At 40.9% G+C, this 16,778-nt stretch overlaps 1 protein-coding gene across 1 annotated transcript; it reads left to right on the forward strand.

Moving 5' to 3' along the window:
• Positions 1 to 945: 945 nt before the first annotated feature.
• Positions 946 to 1,911, forward strand: LOC112915008 (olfactory receptor 4Q3-like). Its single transcript, XM_025992307.1, has one exon. It carries the CDS (start codon positions 964 to 966, stop codon positions 1,909 to 1,911), a length of 948 nt encoding a protein of 315 aa, XP_025848092.1. The 5' UTR covers positions 946 to 963.
• Positions 1,912 to 16,778: the final 14,867 nt, after the last annotated feature.

Raw genomic sequence — 16,778 nt, forward strand, 5'->3', positions numbered from 1 at the left:
GTTTTGCTTCCTAACATGTACATTCATAATAGCTGCTAACTGTGGTACAGTATAGCAATTTATAGTATAAAGCGTTCTCCCTTCAGCATCATAAATAATCACATAGTAACTAGCACTGTGGCATGAGTACACAGATGAATCAGAAATACTGCCTCATGCCTGGGTGGCTCAAGTTAGTTAAGGATCCAACTCTTGATATGGGCCCAGGTCAAGATCTTAGGGTCCTGAGATCAAGCCCTGTGTTGGGCTCTGTGCTCAGTATGGAATCTGCTTGATACTCTCTTTCTCCCTTGCCCACCCACCCCTCTTGCTCTCTCTTTCTCACAAATAAATAAATAAATCTTTAAAACAAACAAAAGAAATATCTCATTACTTTCAGGGACTTAAGTCATTTTTTATGTAAGTGTATTTTGTTCATAAAGAGTTTATATTTGATTCTCAAATCAATCTTGGAAGGTATCATTATCTTCATATTAATTGAATAAACAAAGATTAAAATTCAAGTTTGATACCTTGCCTGAAGTCACTGCATTGGAGAGTAACAAAGTTGGGCATTAGATCTAGATAGTTCATTCGAGAAGTCGTCCTGCCCTTAGAGGTTTTAATTTTGTCTCTTAAAAAATGGAATGATTTTCATCTTCTCATCGCCTCATGCCCAGTTCCCTGTCTCCTTCCTCGTTAGTTTGTTGTAAATTCAACTTAAAAGCATTATAGAAAGGAAGAGTTGGAAGGTATGCAAAATGTTCCTCATTCTATTTATACAGAAATGTATATTTCCTACCTCACAGAATTTGCTTAAGTTTTTTTTTATCTTGAAATATGATTCTATAAACATATACACACACACACACATATGTGGAGAGAGAGAGAATGAGGGGGGGGGAGAGAGAGCTTTTTGTCTGAATCTTTCTTCCAATTTGATCCTTTTTTTCTTTTTTTAGGTCACTTGATATTCTTGACTTGATGAAAAAAAGCAATGATTCTAAGGTGACAGAATTTGTTCTTCTGGGCCTATCATCCTCCTGGGAACTACAGCTGTTTCTCTTCTTAATATTTTTATTGTTTTACATGACTGTTATTCTGGGAAACCTGTTGATAATGGTAACAGTGCGAGCTGATGCTCACCTGCTCCAATCTCCCATGTACTATTTTTTGGGTCATCTGTCTTTCATTGACCTATGCCTGGGCTGTGTTACTGTGCCCAAGATGTTAAGAGATTTTCTACAACAAGGAAAGATCATCTCTTTTTCAGGATGTTTGGCCCAGATCTACTTCCTGCACTTTCTGGGAGCCAATGAGACGTTTCTGTTGACAGTCATGGCCTATGATAGGTATGTGGCCATATGTAATCCCTTGCACTACCTGACAGTCATGAACCGCCAGCTGTGCTTTCAGTTGGTTTTTGCCTGTTGGTGTGGGGGTTTCATCCACTCTATCACACAGGTCATGCTGGTAATCCAGCTGCCCTTCTGTGGCCCCAATGAACTGGACAACTTCTACTGTGACGTCCCTCAGGTCATCAAGCTCGCGTGCATGGATACATATGTAGTAGAGGTGCTCATGGTCTCAAACAGTGGTCTGCTCTCTCTCATCTGCTTCTTTGTCTTGCTGTTCTCTTATGCCATCATCCTGACCACTCTGAGAACTCGCTTCCACCAGGGCCGGAGCAAGGCACTCTCTACCTGTGCCTCTCACCTAACAGTGGTCAGCCTGATCTTTGTGCCGTGTGTATTCATCTACCTGAGACCTTTCTGCAGCTTCTCCGTGGATAAGATATTCTCTGTCTTTTACACAGTGATCACACCTATGTTGAACCCTCTTATCTACACACTCAGAAATGCTGACATGAAGACAGCCATGAAGAAGCTAAGAAAAAAGTATGCGGCATCCTTCTTCCATAGTAAAGGATGAACAGGAAGAGGTAATTTAGAAAGCATGACCTTCTTGGGAGATTCTTCACTCATCCTGCACATGGCTATGAGCATGAAAACCATTTTGATGACTCTGGCATAAAAGCCAGCATAAAAATTATGTGTGCTGTTGATTGCTACTGAGGCATAGGGGCTCTGTTGTGTGTTCATTATTAAGCAGGGAGGTCAGGAATGTTTATTGTCCAAGGAATTGAGTACTGCATTCAAGAGGACACCTTGAAAGATCAAATCTTCTACCCTTTGTCTATCACTAGTCTTCATTTACTTATGTCATTCCACTTTTAAATTCTCTTCAAACGAAAGAAGGTATTCCATCTCCTTTTTTGTCCTGCTCCTCTGGTGTCACAACTAGTATCAGGAGGTTCCTTCTGATGTTCATCAGAGTCTCCTCTGAAGGAGTGTGAATCCCTTTTGTCCTGTCTCTAAGAAAGCCTGAAAACAGCTTCCTTTGGATGAATGTTCACCTAGACACTATTATATATTGTGCCAAATTTTAGAAATGCGCTTGAATTCCATTCATTTAAGTGAACAGTGCTCTTACAGAAGTTTACATGTGAAGGCAAGGGAGCCTGGGAGTTTTGGGTGATGGAAACCCTCAGTGTCCTGCTCTGGAGGAGTCTCTAGAAGAGATATCTCTTTGCCCTGGAGTTGCTTGAAGGGGAGTTACAGCGGGATCAAGTGTATAAGCTGGCTCTTCAGCTGATCATAATATCTTAGAGGTCTGACCCGTAAGAGAAAAAAGATAAAGAAATGAACTATGGTTTAAAGTACTCAGAGTACTCTAATCTCTACGGTACTTTAAGAAGTAGGTAATATTATTCAGCTTCACTTTTACAAATGAATTCAGATTTCTTTTTTATAAAGACAAATTTATTTTTGGGAGAGGGGGAGACAGAGAGAAAGAGAGAACAAGCAGAGAGAGGGGCAGAGGGAGAGCCAGAAAGAACATCACAGGCAGACTCCCCAGCTACCATGAAGCTCGACACTGGAATCAACCCAATGACCCAAGATCATTACCCAAATCCAAATCAAGCGTCTGTTGCTCAACCCACTGAGCCACCCAGGTACTCCGAACTGATTCCTGAAGTGATTTTCATAAGAACACTCAGAAAAAATATGATCAAGCCAGAAAACTAGGATTTTTTTGTAATTAAGCTAATATTTTTCTTTCCAGAAAGTCTTTACCCCAATTAGATGACCTAATTGCATATTTTCTACTTTATCTATAGAGGAGCTCCAGAGCCAGGAGATCACTAAAAGCATGCACACAATGTTTGTATTTAAGGTTATCTATTTCTGACAGAAGGATTTCTGCAACTTCTTATGTCTATGGACAGGTGTTAATTCTGTTTAGTAAGTAATTATATAACGATGGGCTTTCAGTGGCATTTTTATATACGTTCACTTATTTTCTAATCAGTTGTAATGGAGAGGCCTTTTAAAGTAGTCAACTGAAAAATAACTCAGGACGAAAGTATCTGAAACTCCACCTAATACTCGGATTTACTCTTAAAATCCCGAAAGCTGGTCCCGTAAGAGCTTGACCCGCTCCTACTAGGGTAAGCGTGGGGAGTAGCATCCCTGGCAAGGCCGCGCCCCCCTCAGTCCATGGCATCTGCACGAGGCCCTCCGCCACAGCAGCGTCCCGAGGACCAGGCCGGAGGTGGGGGTGACGGGGCTGGAGGGCAGTGGGGTCAGCAGGCACCTGCAGGGACTGGAAGCTCCCGCTCTCTACATCCGTGGGCTGCAACATCCCTTTCTCTAATGTTCCTATTTCTTAGCAAACTTCAGTGTCTTGGGAATCATTTGGATTGTGCTGGGCGGGCAGGACCGAGGGGCATCGGGAGGCCCAACAACATGGCGGCGGGCGTCCATCTTGTCGCAGCCGCCTCGGAACTTGCCCGCCAGCTGCCTACGCCCACGGACACGTTAATCGGGGGGAGACGGGAAGAAGACCTCACCTGCCCCCAGCGGGGCCTGAGCAGTCATCCCCCACCTGCTCCACCAGGACCGGGCCCTCATACCTGTCACCCCCAGGATGCCCCGCCCCCCCTCCGGGAGCTCCGTGTGCTCCCTCTGCGCCACCTCCCCAGGGTGAGAGCTGGTTAGGCCCAAGGGAAGAGGTGGACGGGGCCTGAGGGCCAGAGCTTGCTCTTTCTACGCTGCCAGGTCTGCTGCAGAAATTCAGGAGATCTGGGAATTTATTAATTTACTCATTCATTTATTTATTTATTCATTTTTTAGATTTAATTCTAGGTCATTAACATACAGTGCAATATTGGGTTCAGGAGTAGAATTTAACGATTCATCACATACATACAACAGCTAGTAAAGGAGTCTAAGGATTTCTTTTTCTTCTTCTTTTTTAAGATTTTATTTTATTTTTTTATCTTTTAAGTAATCTCTACCCCCAGAGTGAGGCTGGATCTCACAACCCAAGATCAAGATTCCTGTGGCCTACCAGCTGAGCCAGCCAGGTTCCCCTGAAGTGAAATTCTTAAAATGGATAATTATTTGGAGATAGTGAGTGATCAGGGAACAGGGCTAGCTGAGGACAAAGCACAAGCTGATATCCCACAAATGACCCCCACCCGGAGTGGAATCTGTACAGCATTCTTTAGGAAGTTTCCAATTGTCTTAATGTTAATATCCTGCTAGAGGGAAAAGTGCTCTTTAACTGGAAAATGGCTAGGTCTCCAGTATCTTGTAGGTCCTCCTTAGCATATGAAAATCCTTCTGAAATCTCCCTTTTCCTTACTTCCCCCACTGGCCACTATATAGTCAGCCACTCCTTGCAAGCCCAGGGCAGCTACTCTTCCTGCCCTTGGGTTCTGTCCCCAGGCTTTAATAAAACCACCATTTTGCACCAAAGGCATCCCAAGAATTCTTCCTTTGTCATTAGCTCCGGACCTCACTTGTATTCCAAAACTTCTTCAGTAAGCATGTAGAGAAAAATCTCTTATAAAATTTCTCAGACTGGGGGCCTGGGTGCCTCAGTGGTTGAGCATCTGCCTTTGGTTCAGGGCGTGGTCCTGGGGTCCTGGGATGGAGTCCCCCATCTGGCTCCCCACAGGGAGTCTTCTCTCTCTGCCTGTGTCTCTGCCTCTCTCTGTGTGTCTCTCATGAATCAATCAATAAATTAAATCTTTAAAAAATACATTTCCCAGACCAATTCATAGCTTTGCAAACAGTTTTGAAAGTAAAGCATTTATGTTGTTAAAATTGATCCATGAAAAAGTTGGTAAAGTAAACTGAAAGAAAGTCAACATTTTTCCCACCTCAAAAATTTATGTCATATACGTAATGTTTTGTATTTTCTTTTAAATACATTCTACCCTGTATTTGATGGACAGTTTTTGATATAGTCAAGTTTCAAAAGAAAAATACAGAATATCTCAACTTTACATTATTTTCCTCAAAAAGACCCAAGCAAGGTTAACTTGGAAGTCATTCTAGATCATTTATTTTTAGATTCCCAGCTATATCTGCACTCCAGTCTTCACTTTTTCCCCACTAATTTCACATCTTAACTAGAACCATAACTCAATTGGTTCCTAAAACACCGAGCCAGATACTGAAATATTATTGTGAGACTGAAAAATATAGCTCTACATTTTTAAAATGTGGTTGTCAGAAATGAATTATCTAAAGAAAACTGGGAAGAGACAGATACTCCTCATCATTTGCATTACTTGGATTCTAAACAGGTGCAAAAGTCTGACACAACCAGCCAAGGTGGGTAGGGCAATGATATTGTCCATCTTTCATAGATTCCAGCCCTTTAGTTAGGTAGGACAGTCCATACACCAATCATGCACAATATTTTGTGAAACAATCTTACTCTACCTAGGCTTCTAATTTTGACTCATATATCTGGCTATTTTCTTTTTTTAAAAATTAAATTCAATTAATTAATGTAAAATGTGTTATTTATCTCAGAGGTAGAGGTCAGTGATTCATAAGGCTTATGTAAGCTTTATCACTGCATCCTGTGTACTCTTCAATGTTCATCACCCCCCTCTCCCCCCTCCCCTCCAGCAGCCTTCAGTTTGTTTCCTATGGTTAGGAGTCTCTTATGGTTTGTCCCCATCTCTGATTTTGTCTTGTTTTTATTTTTTCTTCCCTTCCCCTATGATCCTCTGTTTTGTTTCTTAAATTTCACATAAGAGTGAGATCATATGATAATTGCCTTTCTCTGATTGATTATTTTGCTTAGTATAATTCCCTCTATTTCCACCTATCTCCTTGCAAAAGGCAAGAATTCATTTTTTTGATCATTATTCCCATATATATATGGAACACACACCATATCTTCTTTATCCACTCATCTGTCAATGGACATCTGAGCTCTTTCCATAGTTTGGCTCTTGTGGACACTGCTGCTATAAACACTGGGGTGCAGGTGTCCCTTGAGATCACTATGTTTGTATCTTTGGGGTAAATACATAATAGCACTATTGCTGGCTTGTAGGATAGCTGTATTTTTAAGTTTTTGAGGAACCCCTTTACTGTTTTCCACAGTGGCTGCACTAGTTTGATTTCCCACCAACAGTATGAGAGGGTTTGCCTTTCTCTGCATCCTCCCCAACATCTGTTGTTTCCTCAGTTGTGAATTTTAACCATTGTGACCAGTGTGAGGTGGTATCTCATTGGGGTTTTGATTTCTGTTTCCCTGATGCCAAGTGGTGTGGAACATTTGTTCATGTGTCTGTTGGCCGTTTGTATGCCTTCCTTTGAGAAATGTCTGTTCTTGTCTTCTACCTTGTTCTTCTATTTCTTGGCTGGATTTTTTGGGTGTTTTTGGGTGTCGAGTTTGATAAGTTCTTAAAATTTAAATTCAATTTTCCAATATATGGTATAACACACAGTGCTCATCACATCATATGTCCTCCTTAATGCCCAACACCCAGGTACACATTTTGGATAGTAGTCCTTTATCAGATAAGACATTTGCAAATATCTTCTCCCGTTATGTAGGTTGCTTTTGGGTTTTGTCCACTGTTTCCTTTGCTATGCAAGGTTTATATCATGATGAAGTCACAGTAGTTCATTTTTGCCTTTTTTTTTCTTGCCTTTGGAGATGTGTCTAGCAAGAAATTGCTGTGGCCGAGGTCACAAAGGTTGCTCCTGTGTTCTACCTTAAGATTTGGATGGATTCCTATCTCATATTTAGGTCTTTCGTCCATCTTGAGCCCATTTTTGTTTATGGTGTGAGGAAATTGTTCAGTTTCATTCTTCTGCACGTGGCTGACCAATTTTCTGAATACCATTTGTTGAAGAGACTGTCTTTTTTCCATTGGATACTCTTTCCTCCTTTTTGAAAGATTAGTTGACCATAGAGTTGAGGCCCCATTTCTGGGTTCTCTATTCTGTCCCATTGATCTATGTGTCTGCTTTTGTGCCAGTACCATCCTGTCTTGATGATTACAATTTTGCAACCCACTTAACCCCAACGCCCTGCCCTTTCCAACACCCTGTGTTTGTTTCCCAGAGTTAAGAGACTCTCTTTTTCTATCATCCTCACTGATATTTCCCACTCATTTTGTCTCCTTTCCCCGTTAATCACTTTCACTACTTTTATATTCCCCAAATGGATGACACCATATAATGTTTGTCCTTCACCGATTGACTTGCTTCACTCAGCATAACACCCTCCAATTCCATCCAGTTGAAGCAAATGGTGGGTATTGTCATTTCTAATGGCTGAGGAATATCCCACTGTATACAGAGACCACAGCTTCTCTATCCATCATCTTTCGATGGACACCGATGCTCCTTCCACAGTTTGGCTATTGTGGACGTTGCTGCTGGAAACATCAGGGTGCAGGTGTACCAGTGCTTCACTGCATCTGTATCTTTGGGGTAAATCCCCAGCAGTGCAATTGCAGGGTCGTAGGGCAGATCTATTTTTAACTCTTTGAGGAACCTCCACACAGTTTTCCAGAGTGGCTGCACCAGGTCACATTCCCACCAACAGTGCAAGAGGGTTCCCCTTTCTCCACATCCTCTCCAACATTTGATGTTTCCCGCCTTGTTAATTATCCTCGTTCTCACTGGGGTGAGGTGGGATCTCATTGTGGTTTTGATGTGTATTTTCCTGATGGCCAGTGATGCGTGGCATTTTCTCATGTGCTTGTTGTCCATGTCTATGTCTTCCTCTGTGTAATTTCTGTTCATGACTTTTGCCCATTTCATGATTGGATTGTTTGTTTCTTGGGTGTTGGGTTTAATAAGTTCTTTATAGGTATTGGATACTACCCCTTTATCTGATGTGTCATTTGCAAATATCTTCTCCCATTCTGTAGGTTGTCTTTTAGTTTTGTTGACTGTTTCTTTTGCTGTGCAGAAGCTTTTAATCCTGATTAAGTCCCTATAGTTCATTTTTGCTTTTGTTTCCCTTGACTTCATAGATGTATCCTGCAAGAAGATGCTGTGGCCAAGTTCAAAAGACTGTTGCCTGTGTTCTCCTCCAGGATTTTCATGGATTCATGTCTCACATTTAGATTTTTCATTCATTTTGAGTGTATCTTTATGTCTGATTTAAGAGAATGGTGTAGTTTCATTATTCTGCACGTGTCAATGTTCCCAGCACCATTTATTGAAGAGACTCTCCTTTTTCCAGTGGATTGTCTTTCCTGCTTTGTCGAATATTAGTTGACCATGAGTTGAGGGTCCACTTCTGGATTCTCTATTCTATTCCATTGATCTATGTGTCTGTTTTTTGCCTGGACCACACTGTCTTGATGACCACAGCTTTGTAGTACAACCTGAAATCCGGCATGATGATGCCCCGGCTCTGCTTTTCTTTTTTAATATTCCCCAGGCTATTCAGGGTCTTTTCTAATTCTACACAAATGTTAAGATGATTTTTTCCAACTCCCTGAAGAAAGTCCATGGTATTTTGATAGGGATTGCATTAAATGTGTAAATTATCCACATTGCATTTACATTTTCACAATATTAATTCTTCCAATATATGAGCATGGAATATTTTTCCATCTCATTGTGTCTTCCTCAATTTCTTTCAGAAGTGTTCTGTAGTTTTTAGGGTATAGATCCTTTATCTCTTTGGTAAGGTTTATTCCTAGGTATCTGATGCTTTGGGGTGCAATCGTAAATGGGATTGACTCCTTAATTTCTCTTTCTTCAGTCTCATTGTAGGTGTATGGAAATGCCACTGATTTCTGGGTATTGATTTTGTAGCCTGCCATGCTGCCGAATTGCTGTATGAGTTATAGCAATCTTGGCATGGAGTTTTTTGTATTTTCTATATACAGTATTTTGTCATCTGAAAAAAGGGAGAGTTTTACTTCTTCTTTGCCAATTTGAATGTCTTTTATTTCATTTTGTTGTCTGATTGCTGAGGCTGAGGACTTCTAGTCCTATGTTGAATAGCAGTAGTGAGCGTGGACATCCCTGTCTTGTGTCCGATCTTAGGGGAAAGGCTCCCAGTGCTTCCCCATTGAGAATGATATTTGCTGTGGGCTTATAATAGATGGCTTTTAGGATGCTGAGGAATGTTTCCTCTATCCCAACAGTCTGAAGAGTCTTGATCAGAAATACATGCTGTATTTTGTCAAATGCTTTCTCTGCATCTATTGAGAGAATTATTTGGTTCTTGTTTTTTCTTTTACTGATATGATCAATCACATTGATTGCTTTACAAGTGTTGAAGCAGCCTTGCATTCCGGGGATATATGACACTTGGTCATGGTGAAGAGTCTTTTAAATGTACTGTTGGATCTAATTGGCTAGTGCCTTGTTGAAAATTTTTGCATCTTTTTTATCAGGGATATTGGTCTATAGTTCTCTTTTCAGGTGGGGTCTTTGGTTTTGGAATGGGGTCTTCGTCTGGATTTGGAATGAAAGTGACGCTGGCATTGTAGAATAAGTTTGGAAGTATTCCATCCCTTTCTATCTTTCAGAAGAGTTTTAGTAGAATAGGTATTGTTTCTTCTTTAGACGTTTGATAGAATTTCCCTGGGAAGTCATCTGGCCCTGGACTTTTCTGTCTTAGGAGGTTTTTGATGACTGCTTCAATTTTGTCCCTGGTTATAGGCCTCTTCGGGTTTTCTATTTCTTCTTGTTACAGTTTTGGTATTTTGTGATTTTCCACAAATGTGTCCATTTCTTTTAGATTGCCTAATTTATTGGTGTATATTTGCCCATATTATGTTTTTAAAATCATTTGTATTTCCTTGGTATTGGTTGTGATCACTCCGGTTTCGTTCATGATTTTATTAATTAGAGTCTTTTCTCTTTTGTTTTTAATAAGGCTGCCTAATGGTTTATCTGTCTTATTAATTCTTTCAAAGAACCAACTCCTGGTTTTGTTGATCTGATCCACAGTTGTTCTGGTCTCTCTTTCATTGAGTTCTCCTCAAATCTTTATTAACTCTCTTCTTCTGCTGGGTGTAGGTTTTATTTGCTGTTCTTTCTCCAGTTCCTTTAGGTGCAAGGTTAGCTTGTGTATTTGAGCTTTCTCCAATTTTGGGGGGGATGATTGTATTACGATGTATTTCCCTCTCAGTACTGCTTTTGCCATATCCCAAAGATTTTGAACGGTTGTATCTTCATTCTCATTAGTTTCCATGAATCTTTTTAATTCTTCTCTAAGTTCCTGGTAGACCCTTTCATCTTTTAGCAGGATGCTCTTTCACGTCCACGTGTTTGAGTTTCTTCCAAATTTCTTCTTGCAATTGAGTTCTAGTTTCAAAGCATTATTGCCTGAAGATATGCAGGGGACAATCCCAATCTTTTGGTATCAGTTAAGGCCTGATTTGTGACCCAGTATGTGATCTATTCTAGAGAAAGTTCCATGTGCACTTGAGAAGAATGTGTATTCGGTTGTGTTTGGATGTAAAGTTCCATCTGGTCCAGTGTATCATTTAAAGCAGAGATGTTGTTCTTAGAAGATCTGTCATTTACAGAAAGTGCCATGTTGAAGTCTCCCAGTATTAGTGTATTATATAAGTATGTCGTTACTTTGGTTATTATTTAATGGATATACCTGGCAGCTCCCACATTAGGGGCATAAGATTCATGATTGATAGTTCCTCTTGCTGGATAGATCCTTTCAGTATGATATACTGCCCATATTCATCTATTACTACAGTCTTTGTGATAAATTTAATTTATCTGATATGAGGATGGCTACCCTGCTTTCTTATGAAGGCCATTTGCATATTAAATGGTTCTCCAACCTTTTATTTTCATGCTGTAGGTGTCCTTATGTCTAAAATGAGTCATTTGTAGACAACAAATAGGTGGGTCTTGCTTTTTTATCCAGTCTGAAACCCTACGCCTTTGATAGGATCAGGAAGGCCATTCACTTTCAGAGTTACTATTGAAAGATATGAATTCAGTGTCATCATGATACGTATTCAGTCCCTGTTTTTGTGGATTGTTTGATTTCCTCTTTCTTTGACAGGGTCCCCCTTAATATTTCTTGCAGGGATGGTTTGGTGGTCACATATTCTTTCAGGTTCTGCCTATCTTGGAAGCCCTTTCTCTCTCCTTCTATTCTTAATGAGAGCCTTGCTGAAAGAGTATTCTTGGCTGCATGTTCTTCTCATTTAGGACCCTGAATATATCCTGCAGCCCTTTCTGGCCTGCCAGGTTTCTGTGGAGAGGTCTGCTCTTTATCTCATATTTCTCCCCATATAAGTTAGGGATCTCTTGTCTCTCCCTGCTTTAAGGATTTTCCCTTTATCTTTGGAATTTGCAAGTTTCACTCTTAAATGTCAAGGTGTTGAGCAGTTTTATTGATTTTAGGGGAGATCTCTCTATCTCCTGGATCTGAAACCCTGTTTCCCTCCCCAAATTAGGGAAGGTCTCAGCTATTATGTTTTCAAATATGCCTTTTGGTCCGCTGTCCATCTCGGCATCCTCTGGAACCCCAATTAAATGTAGATTTTTTCCTTCTGAAGCTGTCATTTATTTCCCTTAACCTTTCCTCATGGTCTGTTAATGGTTTTTCTCTTTTTTTCCTCCACTTCCTTCCTTGCCATCGATTTGTCTTCTATGTCACTCACTCGTTCTTCTACCTCATTAGCACTGTCATTAGGACCTCCAGTTTGGATTGCATCTCATTTAATTGAATTTTAATTTCAGTCTGATTAGGTCTAAATGCTGCAGTTTGAAGTCTCTTAAATCCTTTATGCTTTTTTCCAGAGCCACCAGTAGCTTTATGATTGTGCTTCTGAATTGGCTTTCTGCATTGAATTGTTATCCCAATTCTGTAACTCTGTGTCAGAGAGGACTGTTTCTGATTCTTTTGTAGTGAGTTCTTCTTTCTTGTCATTTTGCTCAGTGCAGAGTGGCTGTATGAGCAGGCTGAGTCAAGAATATCAACTGCGACCTAAGTAAATTTTACCTTAGATGGTTCTGATCAGTCAGAGACCAGAAATTGGAAACAAAGATCAGAAGAAAATAAAACAAAAGGACTACTAAAGTGAAAAACAAATTTTAAAACAAAGTAGTAAGAAATAAAAGGCCAGGAATCCTAAGGAAGATGAGAAAAACCAGAACAGAAAGAAAAAGAAAAAAGAAAAAAAGAAGAAGTAGGAAAAAAATGGGGACTGGGAGACGGTGGTGAAGAAGTTGTAATGGAGGGAGAATGTAGTCTACCTGAGAGGTTCTGAGGGTGATCCTCTTGTTTCTGAGTATATTAACTTCTGTATGTTAGAAGATGCTCCGTCCCAAATTTATACAAACCAGAAATACTTGTAGAGGGCCCAGCCATTGACCACCAAAACATAAGCGAGATAAAAGGGTGGGGCAGAATGTCCATGAGGAATCTCACAGAATGCACCAGCACAGTGTTCCACTTGGTTCTGCGTGCATACGGGTCATGATTTAGAAGATATTAGCTTCTGCCATTGTAGAACAATATGAGGCAGAGAAAACAAAACACACAAAACAAAATAAAACAAAACAAAAAAATATCTTGTATATCTCCCAAAATTAAGTTGAATATGTTGAAGGGAATCTGGAAGGGGAAAATATATCTAGGACCTATAATTTAGAAATATGAAAGTCAAAAAGGAAGAGTCTTAAAAATGAAGAGGTGGTAAAATTCTGTAACTAAGCGGGAAAAGAGGGAAAAAATCGGAAATTTACAGCCTGATAGAAAAACGTGTTGTACTGGAAAAAGGAAGAAAAAAAAAAGGAGGGGTACCCTCTGATTCTTTATACTGTAAATCCCTCGACTTCCCCTGGCGGTTTTCAGCGCTGTTGGGTCAAGGACTTGCTCTTCCCTGTCTTTCCAGCTGGTCTTCTGGGGGAGGGGCTGCTGTGCTGATTCTCAGGTGTGTGTACCTGGGGAGATGCCTGAACCCCTGTCAGGTGCATGGCTCAGTGGGAACTCTTGACCCCCTGAGGCCCTGCTCCCTGGAAGCCCCGCTCTGTCCCAGGCACAAGGTGACACCAGAAGGGACTACACCACTGGCGGTGGCCAGCTCTCCAGCCCTGGAGTCACTCCTTTAGTATCACCCACAGCTCCCAGTCCACACTGGCCTAGCTGCTCCTGGGGCGCGGCGCTGACCTGCACAGCTTGGGGTCACTGGGGGCAGGAGCGTCCTTGCTGTCCTATTGTCCCCCCTCCCCTGGGGTCCCGCGGGGCAGGAGCCTCCCCACCGTCCTGTGTTCTTCCCCTTCCCCTGGGATCCCCAGGGGCAGCAACGTCCCCACCGTCCTGTCCTCCCCCTCCCCCTGTGGTCCCCCATGGCAGGAGCATCCTCTCCGTCCTGTCCTTCCCCTCCCCCTCGGGTTGACTCAATGTATGGAAATTTGTTTATTTAAATGTTGTTACTGTGATTTAAATCTTTTAGACATATGTTACATGGGCTCTGTTTTATCTTGCTCTGGGTCAAACAAATATTAGGGGTAAATCTGTCCCTTCTTACAAGCTCATGTGGTCCTTTGGGGGTTACTGAAATAACTGAAAGGAGACAAAGACAAGCTGGATTCATGAAATCACGGGAGGATAATTGACTTCATATTTCCAGCATATGCAGAGAATAAGATTGCACATTTATCACTTAGCTCCAAAGTACACGTTGTGAATGGGCGAATGTGGTAAGAAAATCTGACCTCCCATTACCAAAATTCTTCCTTTAAGAGCCCTAGAAATGAGGAATTTTATTGGAGAGAAGTCAGCATGCCACCACAACATTTGCTTTTAATTTAAAGGAAATATTTCCTTGGAGATGTTCCTTTAATAAATAACTCCTGCTGATTTTTTGATCTTTTAATATTCATTCACACATTAATTCATTTTTCATTTCTTTTTTTAAAAAATTTTTAAGTAAGTTTAGTTTCCATTGGTGTTCAATTTACCAACATACAGAATAACACACAGTGCTCATCCCATCAAGTGCCCCCCTCTGTGCCCATCACCCATTCACCCCCACCCCCACCCTCCTCCCCTTCCACCACCCTTAGTTTGTTTCCCAGAGTTATGAGTCTTTATGTTCTGTCTCCCTTTCTGATATATCCCACACATTTCTTCTCCCTTCTCTTTTATTCCCTTAAACTATTATTTATATTCCCCAAATGAATAAAACCATATAATGTTTGTCCTTCTCCGATTGACTTACTTCACTCAGCATAATACCCTCCAGTTCCATCCACATTGAAGCAAATGGTGGGTATCTGTCATTTCTAATGGCTGAGTAATATTCCATTGTATACATAAACCACATATTCTTTATCCATTCATCTTTTGATGGACACCGAGGCTCCTTCCACAGTTTGGCTACTGTGGACATTGCTGCTAGAAACATCGGGGTGCAGGTGTCCCGGTATTTCATTGCATCTGTATCTTTGGGGAAAATCCCCAGCAGTACAATTGCTGGGTCGTAGGGCAGGTCTATTTTTAACTCTTGGAGGAACCTCCACACAGTTTTCCAGAGTGGCTGCACCAGTTCACATTCCCATCAACAGTGTAAGAGGGTTCCCTTTTCTCAACATCCTCTCCAACATTTGTGGTTTCCTGCCTGGTTAATTTCCCCCATTCTCACCGGTGTGAGTTGGTATCTCATTGTGGTTTTGATTTGTATTTCCCTCATGGCAAGTGATGCAGAGCATTTTCTCATGTGCATGTTGGCCATGTCTGTGTCTTCCTCTGTGAGATTTCTGTTCATGTCTTTGCCCATTTCATGATTGGATTGTTTGTTTCTTTGCTGTTCAGTTTAATACGTTCTTTATAGATCTTGGAAACTAGCCCTTTATCTGATATGTCATTTGCAAATATCTTCTCCCATTCTGTAGGTTGTCTTTTAGTTTTGTTGCCTGTATCCTTTGCTGTGCAAAACCTTCTTATCTTGATGAAGTCCCAATAGTTCATTTTTGCTTTTGTTTATTTAGCCTTCATGGATGTATCTTGCAAGAAATTACTGTGGCCAAGTTCCGAAGGGTGCTGCCTGTGTTCTCCTCTAGGATTTTGATGGAATCTTGTCTCACATTTAGATCGTTCATCCATTTTGAGTTTATCTTTGTGTATGGTGAAAGAGAGTGGTCTAGTTTCATTCTTCTGCATGTGAATGTCCAATTTTCCCAGCACCATTTATTGAAGAGGCTGTCTTTCTTCCAGTGGATAGTCTTTCCACCTTTATCGAATATTAGTTGACCATAAAGTACAGGGTCCTCTTCTGGATTCTCTATTCTGTTCCATTGATCTATGTGTCTGTTTTTGTGCCAGTACCACACTGTCTTGATGACCACAGCTTTGTAGTACAACCTGAAATCTGGCATTGTGATGCCCCCAGATATGGTTTTCTTTTTTAAAATTCCCCTGGCTATTCGGGGTCTTTTCTGATTCCACACAAATCTTAAAATAATTTGTTCTAACTCTCTGAAGAAAGTCTATGGTATTTTGATAGGCATTGCCTTAAACGTGTAAATTGCCTTGGGTAACATTGACATTTTCATAATATTAATTCTGCCAATCCATGAGCATGGAATATTTTTCCATCTCTTTGTGTCTTCCTCAATTTCTTTCAGAAGTGTTCTATAGTTTTTAGGGTATAGATTCTTTACCTCTTTGGTTAGGTTTATTCCTAGGTATCTTATGCTTTTGGGTGCAATTGTAAATGGGATTGACTCCTGAATTTCTCTTTCTTCAGTCTCATTGTTAGTGTATAGAAATGCCATTGATTTCTGGGCATTGATTTTGTATCCTGCCACACTGCCAAATTGCTGTGAGTTCTAGCAATCTTGGGGTGGAGGCTTTCGGGTTTTCTATGTACAGTATCATGTCATCGGTGAAGAGGGAGAGTTTGACTTCTTCTTTGCCAATTTGAATGCCTTTAATGTCTTTTTGTTGTCTGATTGCTGACGCTAGGACTTTCAGTACCATGTTAAATAGCAGTGGTGAGAGTGGACATCCCTGTCTTGTGCCTGAACTTAGGGGAAAGGCTCCCAGTGCTTCCCCATTGAGAATTATATTTGCTGTGGGCTTCTCGTAGGTGGCTTTGAGATGTTGAGGAATGTTCCCTCTATCCCTACACTCTGAAGAGTGTTGATCAGGAATGGATGTTGTATTTTGTCAAATGCTTTCTCTGCATCTAATGACAGAATCATATGGTTCTTGGTTTTTCTCTTGCTGATATGATGAATCACATTGATTGTTTTACAAGTGTTGAACCAGCCTTGTGTCCCGGGGATAAATCCAGCTTGGTCATTGTGAATAATTTTCTTAATGGACTCTTGGATCTTATTAGCTGGTATCTTGGTGAGAATTTTTTCATCCATGTTCATCAGGGATATTGGTGTGTAATTCTTCTTTTTGGTGGGGTCTTTGTCTGGTTTTGGAATTAAGGTGATGCTGGCCTCGTGGAACGAATT

This window comes from Vulpes vulpes, chromosome 10 (assembly GCF_048418805.1).
Source record: "Vulpes vulpes isolate BD-2025 chromosome 10, VulVul3, whole genome shotgun sequence".
NCBI lineage: Eukaryota > Metazoa > Chordata > Mammalia > Carnivora > Canidae > Vulpes > Vulpes vulpes.

What these genes read in the sequence shown, in the direction of transcription:
- LOC112915008 (XM_025992307.1), top strand. Translation starts at nt 964, where the DNA reads ATGAAAAAAAGCAATGATTCTAAGGTGACAGAATTTGTTCTTCTGGGC.